The sequence below is a fragment of the Podarcis cretensis genome, assembly GCF_951804945.1.
Source record: "Podarcis cretensis genome assembly, chromosome: 4".
NCBI classification, from domain to species: Eukaryota; Metazoa; Chordata; class Lepidosauria; order Squamata; family Lacertidae; genus Podarcis; species Podarcis cretensis.
Window position 1 is genome coordinate 2,617,761 of NC_137173.1, and position 13,897 is coordinate 2,631,657.

General features: G+C 43.9%; 1 protein-coding gene across 4 annotated transcripts in view; it reads right to left on the bottom strand.

The window, feature by feature from the left end:
• Positions 1 to 13,897, bottom strand: part of LOC307214690 (uncharacterized protein) — an 84,606-nt gene that overhangs the window by 9,016 nt on the left and 61,693 nt on the right. For 2 of the 4 annotated variants that reach the window (XM_079973561.1, XM_079973560.1), the window contains exons 3-4: positions 6,069 to 6,150; positions 5,754 to 5,836 (exon numbers count right to left, since the gene is read on the bottom strand). The exons of 1 other annotated variant lie outside the window; for it this stretch is intronic. In XM_079973561.1, the coding sequence (XP_079829687.1) occupies positions 5,754 to 5,836; positions 6,069 to 6,150 (165 nt within the window). The remainder of the gene's footprint in view (positions 1 to 5,753; positions 5,837 to 6,068; positions 6,151 to 13,897) is intronic. One more of the 4 variants, XM_079973563.1, reaches the window with a different exon arrangement.

Below are 13,897 nucleotides of genomic sequence, written 5' to 3' on the forward strand. Positions count from 1 at the left end.
GAGGGGAGAGCGAGGCAGCCCTTGCAGCAGAGACACAAAGTAACACCCCCCCTTCCTTGCAGGAAAGGACTGGGAGGGAGGGGCCTTGGCTCTGGAGGAGGGGGGGGGGTTTGCCTCTCTAGGAAGGCAGCTCACGTCCCTTTAACCCTTGCAATGCCGAGTCCACCCAGCTCAGCCTCTCTCGCTTGGCAGAACCTCAGATTCTTATTATTTCTAATGGATTTAGGGGGAGATCTGCCCCCCCCCGGCTCCGCCAGTGCCCAGATATCCCTTTGTGGGGTGAGGCTCTTGGCTGGACTCTGAGCATCTCCCTCCCTTGGCCGGAAAGTGGAGGAGCAGCTTGCAGGGAAAAGGACCAATTCTGCAGCTCCAGCTCCAGAGACATAGCAAGGTCAGGTGGTTCCCGGTTTCTCACACACCCCACACACACATACAGACCTTTTTCCATCAGTAAAAGAAGTTACACACGACTATTTAAAATATTTAGAAATAATTACAAATGAACCGTTTGCTGAGAATCAGATTAAAATACATGTCCACATTCTAAATATCCGGATGGGCTTGCCTAAACAAACATTTATTTATTTTTGCAGGCACCAAAAAGAAAAGAGGGATAAAAAAGAAGTGCAGGCAGGGAGTTCCAAAGTCTACCTGTGTCGCCACACTAAAACTTTGATTTCTCACAAATTCAGGTGTTTTATGTGGAACCAGTAACTGTGCCAGTTTTCTCAAAGCAGTTGAGTTGGGAATACATGGGGGAAGGCAATCTGATCAGAAGCTGTTAAGAGCTTTGTAGTCCACCATAAGATGAGTGGGACCAGGACAATGGCCCGCCTAGCCCGAGAAACGTGGCTTTAGGGAATTTTTTGTAAACCAACCTTTTTTTGTTAAGTACCTTTCATCGTCCTCAAGCACCAGCACCAATCAGAAAGAAGCCGTTCCAAAGCAGTGTTGTGGTGCAGAGACAGACAGACAAGTCTTTGGGAGCAGCCAGATTTTTATGTGCCAAACAAAAGCACCATGCATTGCCCTAAAAGTGATCCATGCGACGGTCATCTCCAGGCTTGACTACTGTAATTCGCTCTACGCGGGGCTGCCCTTGAAGCTGTCCCAGAAACTCCAGCGGGTGCTGAATGCTGCAGCGAGGCTCCTCACGGGGTCTCTGCCATGGGAGCATATTCACCCAGTGCTTTTCCAGCTGCACTGGCTCCCGGTGGAGTACAGGGTCAGATTTAAGGTGCTGGTTTTGACCTTCAAAGCCCTTCACGGCCTAGGACCCTCGTACCTATGAGACCGCCTCTCCTGGTATGCCCCACGGAGAGCCTCAAGGTCCATAAATAACAACACCCTAGTTGTCCCGGGCCCTAAGGAAGTTAGATTGGCTTCAACCAGAGCCAGGGCCTTTTCAACTCTGGCCCCGCCTAGTGGAACGCTCTGCCTCATGAGACCAGGGCCCTGCAGGATCTGATTTCTTTCCGCAGGGCCTGTAAGACAGAGTTGTTCTGCCTGGCCTTTGGCTTGGAGCCAATTTGATTCCCTCCCTCCCTCTCTTTCTTTTTTCCTTTCCTTCTCCTCCTGCGATGAGGCTACATTTTAATATTTTAATGTTTCAATATTTCAATGTTGCATTTTAATTTTGTTTTTAAGTTGCAATCATTCATCTTGTTTTTATTATTGCTTGTAAGCCGCTCTGAGCCCGGCCTTGGCTGGCGAGGGCGGGGTATAAAGAATAAAATTATTATTATTTATTATTAAAAGTCCAGGGAACATTAGATACTTCTAATTTTTCCAATGAAGTGTTTTATTCAGTCTCACCTGCAATCATGTGTGCTGAACACACAGAAACACATACAGATAATGAAATTATTGGGAGCTACAGTCTCCAAATAAAACTCAACACATGCAAGCAGATTGATGGAAGAGGACACATGATTTCCCCATCTCCTTTTTAAAAAAAACCATTATTTTTCTTTATCTTCATGGTACTGAAGATAAATATTCAGAAAGCAATAGTTACAACAGTAAACAAAAAGTAACTTGTCCTGATGGAATTTCAGACTTTTAGCATGTCATGTGTTAAAGTTTCATTTCATTATTCTAAAACTGGCATCCCCAAACTTGGCCCTCCAGATGTTTTGGGACTACAATTCCCATCATCCCAGACCACGGGTCCCGTTAGCTAGGGATGATGGGAGCTGTAGTCCCAAAACATCTGGAGCGCCGAGTTTGGGGATGCCTGTTCTAAAAGACCACGATACATTTTCCCATGAGTGTTGGGTGGATTCCTGCAACAGTCTTAACAATTTATATATTCAACAAACATTTGCCTCGTGTTATAAAAGGAATATGGATTGTGTTCCCCCACCTTCTTGATTTCCCCGGGCAAACAAAATTTAAGATACTTAAATTGTAGTGCCCAGAATTGAACACAATATTCTAGGTGGGGCCTGACCAAGGCAGAATAAATTGGTACTATTCCTGCCCTTGAACTGATTCTGCCTTCTGCCACATTGGCCTCCGCTCCCCGTTTGGTGTCGTCTGCAAATGTGATAAGCATCTCCTCAGTTCCTTCATCCAAGTCATTTATAAAGACGTTGTACAACAACGGGCCCAGGACAGAACCCTGCAGCACCCCTCTTGTCACTTTTCCCCAGGATGAGGAGGAACCATGAAGGAGTCCTCTTTGGGTTTGGTCAGTCAAATCCACCTAACAGTTACCTCATTCAGCCAACATTTTACCAGCTTCCTCACATAAGTATCACGGGCGACTATTTCCACAGCAGTCCGCTGATCAACAAACTTTCTAACTCCATCCAAAAAGAAAAAAGAAAAAGAGAGATTTCTCTGGCTTGACGAGTTTTTGAGAAAGCCATGTTTTCAACTTGTATGTTTATGTTCTGAAACACCGAGAAATCAGATAAAGGGCACATAATTTTTTTAAATGATGATAATAATAAGGATATTGACAAGCCGAAACATATGCAAATGAAGGCGATCAAGATGGTCTTGCTTTATTTATGCATTTATTTAATTTCTATAGCACCCTATACCTGGGGTACCAACTTGAATAAAATATAGAAGGGGTTTAGTAAGCCCCTCCTCGCATAATCAATACATGATGTGGGGCATGCATGCCATTTGAATGGCAATGCCTAACAACTGGGGGGGGGGTGCCCCCTTCAAATATTTTATGAAGGGGCAAAGACCCCTCATCCTCTAAAAGTTGGCTCCTGTTCCCTGCTGTTGCATTCTGAAGGCAAAGGACGGACTGGACCCTGATTAATACAATAGACACGAGGCTTGACCAGCAAGACTCTGGGAGAAAGTGCACGTTCCACTTCCTGGCCCAGGTCGTTTTTATTAACAAAAGAACTTTAACACAGCGTTTGTAAGAACCAATCAGATTTCCTCTGAGCATTTCAAAAAATCCTCACGTGGGGACAAAGTCAGATCAGAGGAAGCCTCTTAACTACAAAGAACTATTTACTATTTGAGCATGCATACAGGCTAAATAAACAGGAACCAAGAAGGAAACACAAAACACAAAACCTGTAACCCCCCACCGCCCCTGGCAAACAAAAGTTGAGATTCTTAAATTGTGGTGCCCAGAATTGAACACAGTATTCTATGTGGGGCCAGACCAAGGCAGAAGAAAGTGGTGCTATTCCTGCCCTTGATCTGATTCTGCCTTCTGCCACATTGGCCTCCGCTCCCCGTTTGGTGTCGTCTGCAAATGGGATGAGCATCCCCTCAGTTCCTTCATCCAAGACATTTATAAAGACGTTGAACAACAATGGGCCCAGGACAGAACCCTGCAGTACCCCTCTTGTCACTTTTCCCCAGGATGAGGAGGAACACACTGATAGGGTTTCTCCCCTGTATGAATTCTTTGATGGAAAGTGAGACTGGCGCTCTGACTGAAGGTCTTTCCACATTCCACACACTGATAGGGTTTCTCCCCTGTATGAATTCTCTGATGGCGAGTGAGACTGTTGCTGTGACTGAAGCTCTTTCCACAATCCACACAATGATAGGGTTTCTCCCCTGTATGAATTATTTGATGGAAACTGAGAAAGGAGCTCCTACTGAAGCTCTTTCCACATTCCATGCACTGATAGGGTTTCTCCCCTGTATGAATTCTCTGATGGTAAGTGAGAGTGGAGCTATCAGTGAAGCTCTTTCCACATTCCACACACTGATAGGGTTTCTCCCCTGTATGAATTCTGTGATGGGAAGTGAGTTTAGAGCTATTCCTGAAGCTCTTTCCACATTCTACACACTGATAGGGTTTCTCCCCTGTATGAATTCTTTGATGGGAAGTGAGACCGGAGCTCCGACTGAAGCTCTTTCCACATTCTACACACTGATAGGGTTTCTCCCCTGTATGAATTCTTTGATGGGAAGTGAGAGAGGAGTTTTCAGTGAAGCTCTTTCCACATTCCACACACTGATAGGGTTTCTCCCCTGTATGAATTCTTTGATGGGAAGTGAGATTGTGGCTGTGAGTGAAGCTCTTTCCACATTCCCCACACTGATAGGGCTTCTCCCCTGTATGGATTCTTTGATGGGAAGTGAGTTTTGAGCTATTCCTGAAGCTCTTTCCACATTCCACGCACTGATAGGGTTTCTCCCCTGTATGAATTCTTTGATGGGAAGTGAGTTTTGAGCTATTCCTGAAGCTCTTTCCACATTCCACACACTGATAGGGTTTCCCCCTTGTATGAATTCTTTGATGGGAAGTGAGATTGACCTTTTGACTGAATCTCTTTCCACATTCCATGCACTGATAGGGTTCCTTCCCAATGGGATTTCTTTGATGGGAAGTGGAAAAGGAACTTTTCCCGCATTCAAGATATTTATTCAGCGTCTCCATTGTGGGGATTTTGTCATGGTCACCCATGTTCTTAATTTCCAGTCCATCACTATCTGCAATGAAGAGTAATGGATTAGAGACTCAGGGAGAAATTAAGGAAGAATACTTGTCAACTCTGGTAATAGAGGCATAACACAAGTGGGTTAGATGGATGGTTTTCTGAAGGGTTGGGTGCATTAATTAACGGGGATCAACCGACATCCTTAGGGGAATCTGTGATTCGATAAGCCTGGCTCTTCTCTTGAATCGATTTTGTTTGGCTCCATCATGGCATCCCTCCGTTTCCAATGTCAGTCTTCTCTTTGGACAACCAAAGACTGACGGGAGGAAAAACAAAAACTGAAAACATGACAGAAGCTACTTCAACTTCCCTAACAACTCTGAAGTTTACAGTCAAAAGGGCCTGGGGAGTTCAGACCAGGCTGCTGCTTGTTTAATAAGCTGCAACGGGAGGAAGAACATTCACAGAAAAAACAGTAATTTACTATTCAAGGGTTTTTTTGTGGGGGGGGGCGGATACTGTAATATCCAGTGTTGTAGGGGGCGCTGTTGAGGTCTGTGAAAATATATGAGGTTCGTCACATATGGAGTTTTGAATTTAAAAACTGATATTATGATTCCACTAGGAGCCTTACCAAGAGAGGCCATGATCCCAGAATTCTCCTCCATGACGTCCTTATGCAGAGCTCTCTGGTCAGGATCCAGCAACGCCCACTCCTCATCCGTGAAACAAACAGCAACATCTCCAAAGCACACTGGACCCTAAAATAAGAAGGGAAATGTCCTACTCTGAGACAACACTGTTGTTCACCACCACTCCTTGAGCTAGGACATTCTTCCACCCCTTGGCATCTGTCCCCACAATGCAGCTTCCCCTGACCTGATCTGGTTCCACAGCCGCTGCTTCCATTCTGTCCCCATTCAGAGATGGATGAAGAGGTCTAGCCAGTATCACTGTGTCACCTGCAAGAGGAAAAAGGTAAGGGGGAGGCCCAGAGTGCCTTCTTGTCTCGCAGGTAAATCAGTGCATCTCAAACTACACAGGGGCCTTTGAGAAAGTCTCGCCTGCTGAGTGCATTTGGATATTTGGGTGCATTAGAGATGTTATGTGTGAAAAAATATATCTTCCCTCCTCTGATGAGTTGGAAAACCAACAGAATGAGACCAAACAGAGAAACACCACCTCCCTCCTTACCCAGTGGCCTCTCTCTGGTGTTCAGCGGAGGCCTCTCTGCCTCAGAAGAAATCTGGTCCATTTCTGCAAAGAGATCCTTTCCCTGAAAAAGAAACAAGGATTCAAAAGAGAGAATGGGGAGAAGGATTTAAAAATGAATGTCAGAGAGAATTCTGGCTGATCGCGTGAGCGAAGACAAGCGGGATTTCTCTCTGGAGAGGGAATCCAGCTCTTGGGAGGAAAAAGGGGGTGCTGCAAGGGCGCCGCAGCCCCCTAAAACACCACTTGAAGGAGATCCAGGGGGCAGGATCCCGGCACAGCCATTTTGCGATTCCCCCGACCGCCAGGTAACCTCCTTTGGAGGCGACGAAAACATTAATGAAATGTTTAAAAAAGATGTATTAGAAAGAGGTTTTACCGACAAGGAATCAAAATATCAATTGGAAGTACTGAATAATGACGTAAATTTTTGTCTAAAATGTATAAATTATTATTGGAATGGTATACAAAGGGCGAGGAGGTTAAATCAGTTATGATCCATTGGGCCAAAGATTTTGGATATAATATACAATTTAAAGACTGGGTTAAATTGTGGAATGAAGGACTGAAATTTACTGCGTGTACTATAATAAAGGAAAATGTGATGTGTCCATATCCTTCTGCGGCCCTTGTGTACAAAGTTGTCTGAAATATCTCTGGAAGCAGTTCCTAATCTCAATTGGATTATAAATATTCTTTCCATCCACTTCTAGGTTTGTAACCGTATTCAATTTTTGTCTCTTTTTTATTTGCCAAGCCAACAATTTACCACATTTATCTGCAGATTCAAAAGTCTTTTGTCTCATTTGCTTAATTTTCCATTCTATTTCTTGATTCATCAACTCCATATATTGTGTTTGATATAACTTAAATTCTCTCAGAATTTCCTGCGATTTTGGTTTTGATCTTAATTTCCTTTCCCCATCTTTTATCTTCTCCAAAATTTTTCCTTTCTTTTCATTTTGGCTTTTCTTCTTTATTGCATTTTGTTGTATCAAGAGTCCTCTCATAACGGCTTTACTTGCGTCCCAGATTATTCTTTTTTCTACATTAGTCTTCATATTAATTTCAAAATAGTCTTTCAAAGTTTTCTGGGCCTTTTTGCAAACTTCCTCGTCTCCAAATAAGGTGTCATTCATCCTCCATCTGAAGGTGCCAGTTGTTGTTTGCTTCATCACCATCTTTACCGCGTTGTGGTCGGAGCAAGTTTTTGAGCAGATTTCAACTTTTTTTATCTTTGGTGCCATTCCTCTAGTAACCCAAATTTGATTAATTCTAGTCCATGTCATTTTGGCTTCAGAAAAGAAGGTTCCCTCTCTTTCAAGAGGGTGTTTTATTCTCCAAATGTCAACCAAGTCCATATTGTCAGTCATTTCAAAAAAGGTTTTTGGTAGTCTTCCATCTTTTGTGACTACCTGTCTTTGAGCTTTATCCATATTTGTCGATACCACTCCATTCATGTCCCCCATCAAAATTAGATTATAGTCCATATAGTCCATCAGTATCTCATGCAACTTCTTAAAAAACTCAGCTTTCCCTTCGTTTGCTGCATAAATTCCCACAATCAAAAATTTCTCTCCTTGAACTTGAATTTCAATTGCCAAATATTTTCCTTGATCATCTTTGAAAATTAATTTCGGTTGCAATCTTTCCTTTGCATATATCACCACTCCTCTTTTTTTTACTCTGTCAGAGGATATAAATTCTTGTCCCAATCTTTTATTGATAAGTAATTTCCTGTGTGACCTCCTGTAAACAAATCAAGTCCAATTGCTCTTTTTTTAATATGTGAAAGACACTTTTTCTCTTCCGGGGAATGTTAAGACCATTGCAATTCCAACTTAGAAGTTGCAGAGCCATGATGGGGCTATTTGTTCTTCCCTCCTACTGCTCCAAGTTGTTGTTCTTCTTCTGTCGGTTGTTTCAATCCGTATGGTAAGTTTGCTATGTCCAGAATTCCTTTTCCTGAAGAAAGTGGTTCTTGTCCCGAATCCACCTCCTTCTGGAGATCCTCTTCGTGTTCTCCTAAGAACTTGTCTTTATCGCCCACTGTCTTTATTCTTCTTTTCCTTCCCTTGTACTTAAAAGATAGGCCTTGAGGAAATTCCCACCTAAATGGTATGCTGTTTCTTTTCAGTAATACCACCAGATCCTTGTACTGACCTCTTGCATCCAGGATATATTTTGGAATATCTTTAAAAATTTCCACGAAAGAATCTTCAATTTGCAGAGTTCTTTGATAGTGCAGGTTCAAAATTTTGTCCCGCTCTTCCTTTGATCTTAAAGTTATCAAACAGTCTCTTGCCTTGTTCCTTCTTTGTCTTGTACCCAGTCTGAATGCACTCTCTATCTTAAATTCTTCCTTCTCCAAATCCTGTTGCCAAAAATCCAAAAACTCTTTTGTTAAGTAGTCCACCAGGTTGTCCCCTTCACTTTCAGGTACTGATCTGATCCTTAAATTCCTCTCTTTCCTTTGCATCTCAATCATAGACAATGTCAGATCATGATCCTCCAATTTCCTGAATACCGGTGGGAACCTTTCGTCAGCAGCAGCTGCAATTTCTTTGGCCTCCTTGGCTATCTTTCGAGTGGTGGATGATTCCTCAAGCAATTTTCCAATTGACTCTGTGTTAGAATTCACCTTATTTCCAAGTTCAATTATACTTTTAGTGTTTAAATCAATTTTTCCTGAGATCTCAGCTACTTTCTTATTGGTTTCGGCAACTTGTTTACTGGTCTCTGCGCCTTGCTTTGTTAGCTGTTCCAAAGAGTCATTAATTTTCTCAAGTGCTTTCGCAAGCGCATCTTCAGAAGACATAGCTCTTGCTTTTATCTGTGGGACAGCAGCTGTTCCAGTGGCTCCGGATGTAGAAGCCCTCTTTGTTTCAAAAGTTACAGCTTAACAGTCCTTTGCTTTGATCTTACTGCAGAGCAGAAAGGCAGACTTCCTTTTTAATCCTTTTCCGTCTCGGTGCCAAGATTCTTTAAATTTAACTTCCAATTAATCTTTAAGCCTTTATCGCACTCACGGATAGTAGTTTCTTTTAGCTCCAATTCTCAGGAAGAAATCAGCGCTCTCCGCTAATGACGACGTGGCTTCACTCCGCAGGCTTGGTAAAACAACTCTCAGCACCGTGTCACTCACCTGCTGCTGTTCCGTAGCCTTTAAAAAGGCTCCTTCACAGCTTTGGGGGGACACAAAGGTGCCCACCGAGTCTCCGGTTCACAGGCTTCGCGCCTGTGATTTTTTAGGGTCCCCGCTTCGCCGTGGCTGCAGGACCCGAACCCGCGGAGCAGATCTCCCTCGGGAGCTCTGAGGGAAATCCGCCATTAAGCGATGGCGCTAACCGGAAGTCCAGCAATGGATTGAAAAAGATATCACAGGAAAGCAAAAGAGCCTTAAACCAGGAAATAACAGAACAAGAAATAGAAGGTGCCATTCAAAACATGGCATTGGGCAAATCTCCAGGACCGGATGGACTGACTTCCAGATACTATAAAGTTTTGAAGGAGTGGTTATTACAACCTTTGAAGGAAGTTTGTAATGAAATTTTGGAGAGGAAAAGGGCACCAGATACGTGGAAAGAGGCTTATATTACACTCATACCAAAGACAGAGACTGAAAAGACTCAACTTAAAAACTACCGCCCCATTTCGCTTTTAAATGTGGATTACAAAATTTTTGCTGACATTTTAGCAAAGAGATTGAAAATAGTATTGATGGAGGAGATTCATAGAGATCAAGCGGGCTTTCTCCCGAGAAGACATTTGTCAGACAATGTAAGGAACATAATTGATATTTTGGAAAAGTTGGAAGTGAATATAAATACTAAAGCAGTTCTGATATTTGTGGATGCTGAGAAAGCCTTTGACAATATTTCTTGGAGTTTCATGATGAAGAACCTCCGGGGGATGGGGGTAGGCCAAGGGTTTGAAAATGGTATAGGTGCAATATACTCTTTCCTTCCTGTGTGGCCCATTGTTGTTGTTGTTGTTGTTGTTGTTGTTTAGTCATTTAGTCGTGTCCGCCTCTTCGTGACCCCATGGACCAGAGCACGCCAGGCACTCCTGTCTTCCACTGCCTCCCACAGTTTGGTCAAACTCATGTTTGTAGCTTCGAGAACACTGTCCCACCATCTCGTCTTCTGTCGTCCCCTTCTCCTTGGGCCCTCCATCTTTCCCAACATCAGGGTCTTTTCCAGGGAGTCTTCTCTTCTCATGAGGTGGTCAAAGTCTTGGAGCCTGAGCTTCAGGATCTGTCCTTCCAGTGAGTACTCAGGGCTGATTTCCTTAAGAATGGACACATTTGATCTTCTTGCAGTCCATGGGACTTTCAAGAGTCTCCTCCAGCACCAGAATTCAAAAGCATCAATTCTTCGGCGATCAGCCTTCTTTATGGTCCAGCTCTCACTTCCATACATCACTACAGGGAAAACCATGGCTTTAACTATACGGACCTTTGTTGGCAAGGTGATGTCTCTACTTCTCAAGATGCTGTCTAGGCCTGTCATCGCCCTTCTCCCAAGAAGCAGGCGTCTTTTAATTTCGTGGCTGCTGTCACCATCTGCAGTGATCATGGAGCCCAAGAAAGTAAAATCTCTCACTGCCTCCATTTCTTCCCCTTCTATTTGCCAGGAGGTGATGGGACCAGTAGCCATGATCTTCGTTTTTTTGATGTTGAGCTTCAGACCATATTTTGCACTCTCCTCTTTCACCCTCAATAAAAGGTTCTTTAATTCCTCCTCACTTTCTGCCATCAAGGTTGTGTCAATTGCATATCTGAGGTTGTTGATATTTCTTCCGGCAATCTTAATTCCGGCTAGGGATTCATCCAGCCCAGCCTTTCGCATGATGAATTCTGCATATAAGTTAAATAAGCAGGGAGACAAAATGCAGCCTTGTCGTACTCCTTTCCCAATTTTGAACCAGTCAGTTGTTCCATATCCAGTTCTAACTGTAGCTTCTTGTCCCACATAGAGATTTCTCAGGAGACAGATGAGGTGATCAGGCACTCCCATTTCTTTAAGAACTTGCCATAGTTTGCCATGGTCGACACAGTCAAAGGCTTTTGCATAGTCAATGAAGCAGAAGTAAATGTCTTTCTGGAACTCTCTAGCTTTCTCCATAATCCAGCGCATGTTTGCAATTTGGTCTCTGGTTCCTCTGCCTCTTCTAAATCCAGCTTGCACTTCTGGGAGTTCTCGGTCCACATACTGCTTGAGCCTTCCTTGTAGAATTTTAAGCATAACCTTGCTAGCGTGAGAAATTAGTGCAATTGTGCGATAGTTGGAGCATTCTTTGGCACTGCCCTTCAATAGCCCTGTCAATAGCCCTGGTTAACTCCACATTCCAGCGGGCCACCAGGGAATCAGCTGAAAGGCCATCAACATGGGATAAAGCATCCCCTACCACTCTCTGGAAACCATTTGGATCTATTAAGTGGCGGGGGCGGACCATCCGAATTGGTCCCACCTCCCTGCAGAGGGGATGGGTCGCAGAGAAGTCCAGTTGCACCAGGAAGTGATCTGACCATGGCACTTCTTTCGTTTCGCTTTTAGTTAGTGTCAGATCACCAACATCCATAGAGGTAAACACCAGGTCCAAGGCATGTCCGCGGCTATGGGTTGGGCCAGACTTATTCAGGGACAGCCCCATGGAGGCCATGCTTTCCATGAAGTCCCGAGCGGCCCCTTGTAAGGTCGTGTCGGCATGGATGTTAAAATCCCCTAGGACAACCAAGCTGGGTGTCTCCAGGAGAACATCCGCCACGACCTGAAGCAGCTCAGGCAGGGAATCCTTGGTGCAGCGGGGAGGTCGGTACACCAAAAGGAATCCTGTACTGCCCCTATTGCCCAACTACCAGAACATGCACTCAGAGAACTGGGTCTTCCCAATAGGACGCCTGGTGCAAACTAATGACTTCCTAAAAATCACAGCAACCCCCCCCCTCCCCGCCCACATGACCTGGGTTGCTGTGCGTAAGAGAAACCTGGTGGACAAGCAGCGGCAAGGACAGGCCCATCTGCTTCATCCAACCAAGTCTCTGTTACACATGCCAGGTCAAGTCCTCCATCCATGATCAAGTCATGGATGGCAGTGGTCTTATGAATCATTGACCTGGCATTGCACAGCAGTACCTTCAGGTCATGTGGGTATCCCTTGCTGATTCTAGTATCCATCCGGTCAGGACCAGACCCGGAGGCAGGAACAGTCCTCAGACAACGACTAAACCTGCCTCCTCTGTAATGACGTGGTCTGGTCTTAGCGTAACTCCTCCTCCTACCCGTGATCACTGAGATCGGTTGTCCCAGTGCATCCCCCCCATGGAACATGCCCCAGCCATTTTGTGGGCTGGGACCCACTCCCCGGCAGCCCTGACCCCTCCCCCTAAGAACAAAATAACACCTTAAACAAACAAACAAAACCAATCAAACAATACAACAACAAAAATGTAAAAATTACAAAAACATCAAAATAAAAAATAATTCCCCAAACCAACCAAACATCCATCCCACCCCCACCCCCCACATACAAAAAATCCAAAAGAAATTTTTTAAAAAAGCATTTTAAAACCTCTCTGTGCCCCTCTTGCAGTAACAACTGTCCTAGTGAGGCCTGTCAGGCCCTGCCCTGGGCCAGGTGCTAAGTGGCAGGAAGGAGCAGGACCCTCAGGCACTCACTCAGGGGAGTCCTCCTGGGCAGCAGGCAGCAAGCACCACGCAGTCCTTATGAGGCTTCAGGCCCCGCCCCAGGCCAGATGGTAGGTGGCAAGAGCAGGACCCTCAAGCACTCACTCAGGGGAAAGTGAAGTATTTGGGGATAAATATGACAGCTAAGAATGTGAACTTATTTAAAGACAATTATGAGAAATCTTGGACAGAGGTTTAAAAGGACTTAGAAATTTGGTCAAATCCGAAGCTTTCCTTGTTTGGTCGAATAGCGGTTATAAAGATGAATGTATTGCCTAGAATGTTGTTTCTGTTTCAAACATTGCAAATAGTGGACAAGATGGACTGTTTCAAGAAGTGGCAGAAAGACATTTCGAAATTTGTCTGGCAGGGCAAGAAACCCAGAATTAAATTTAAGATTTTAACTGATGCAAAGGAAAGGGGGGGATTTGCCCTGCCAGACTTTAAACTTTATTATGAATCAGCAGCTTTCTGCTGGTTGAAGGACTGGTTACTTCTTGAGAACACAGACATTTTGGATTTAGAAGGTTTTAACAACACTTTTGGGTGGCATGCATATTTGTGGTATGACAAGGTTAAAGCTCATAAAGGCTTTAAAAATCATATTGTCAGAAAAGCATTATATAATGTCTGGACTAGATACAAAGATTTGTTGGAAAATAAAACTCCAAGGTGGTTGTTGCCAATGGAGGCAAAAGCTGTTAAAAAGCTTAATATGGAGCCTAAATGGCCGAAATATTGGGAAATTTTGGAACAAGGGGACAGATTGAAATTGCAGAGTTTTGAGAAATTAAAAGGAAAAGTGAGAGATTGGCTTCATTACTATCAAATAATGGAGGTTTTTAAGATGGACAGGAAAATTGGCTTCCAGGTGGAAAAATCAAAATTGGAGACTGAATTGTTAGAATCCAGTACTAAAAATCTGTCAAAAATGTATAATTTGCTGTTGAAATGGAATACACAAGATGAAACGGTTAAATCAGCAATGATTAAGTGGGCACAGGATATTGGTCATAACATTATGTTTGCTGACTGGGAAAAGTTGTGGACCACCGGGATGAAATTTACGGCATGTAATGCCCTAAGAGAAAATATTATGAAAATGATTTATAGGTGGTACAT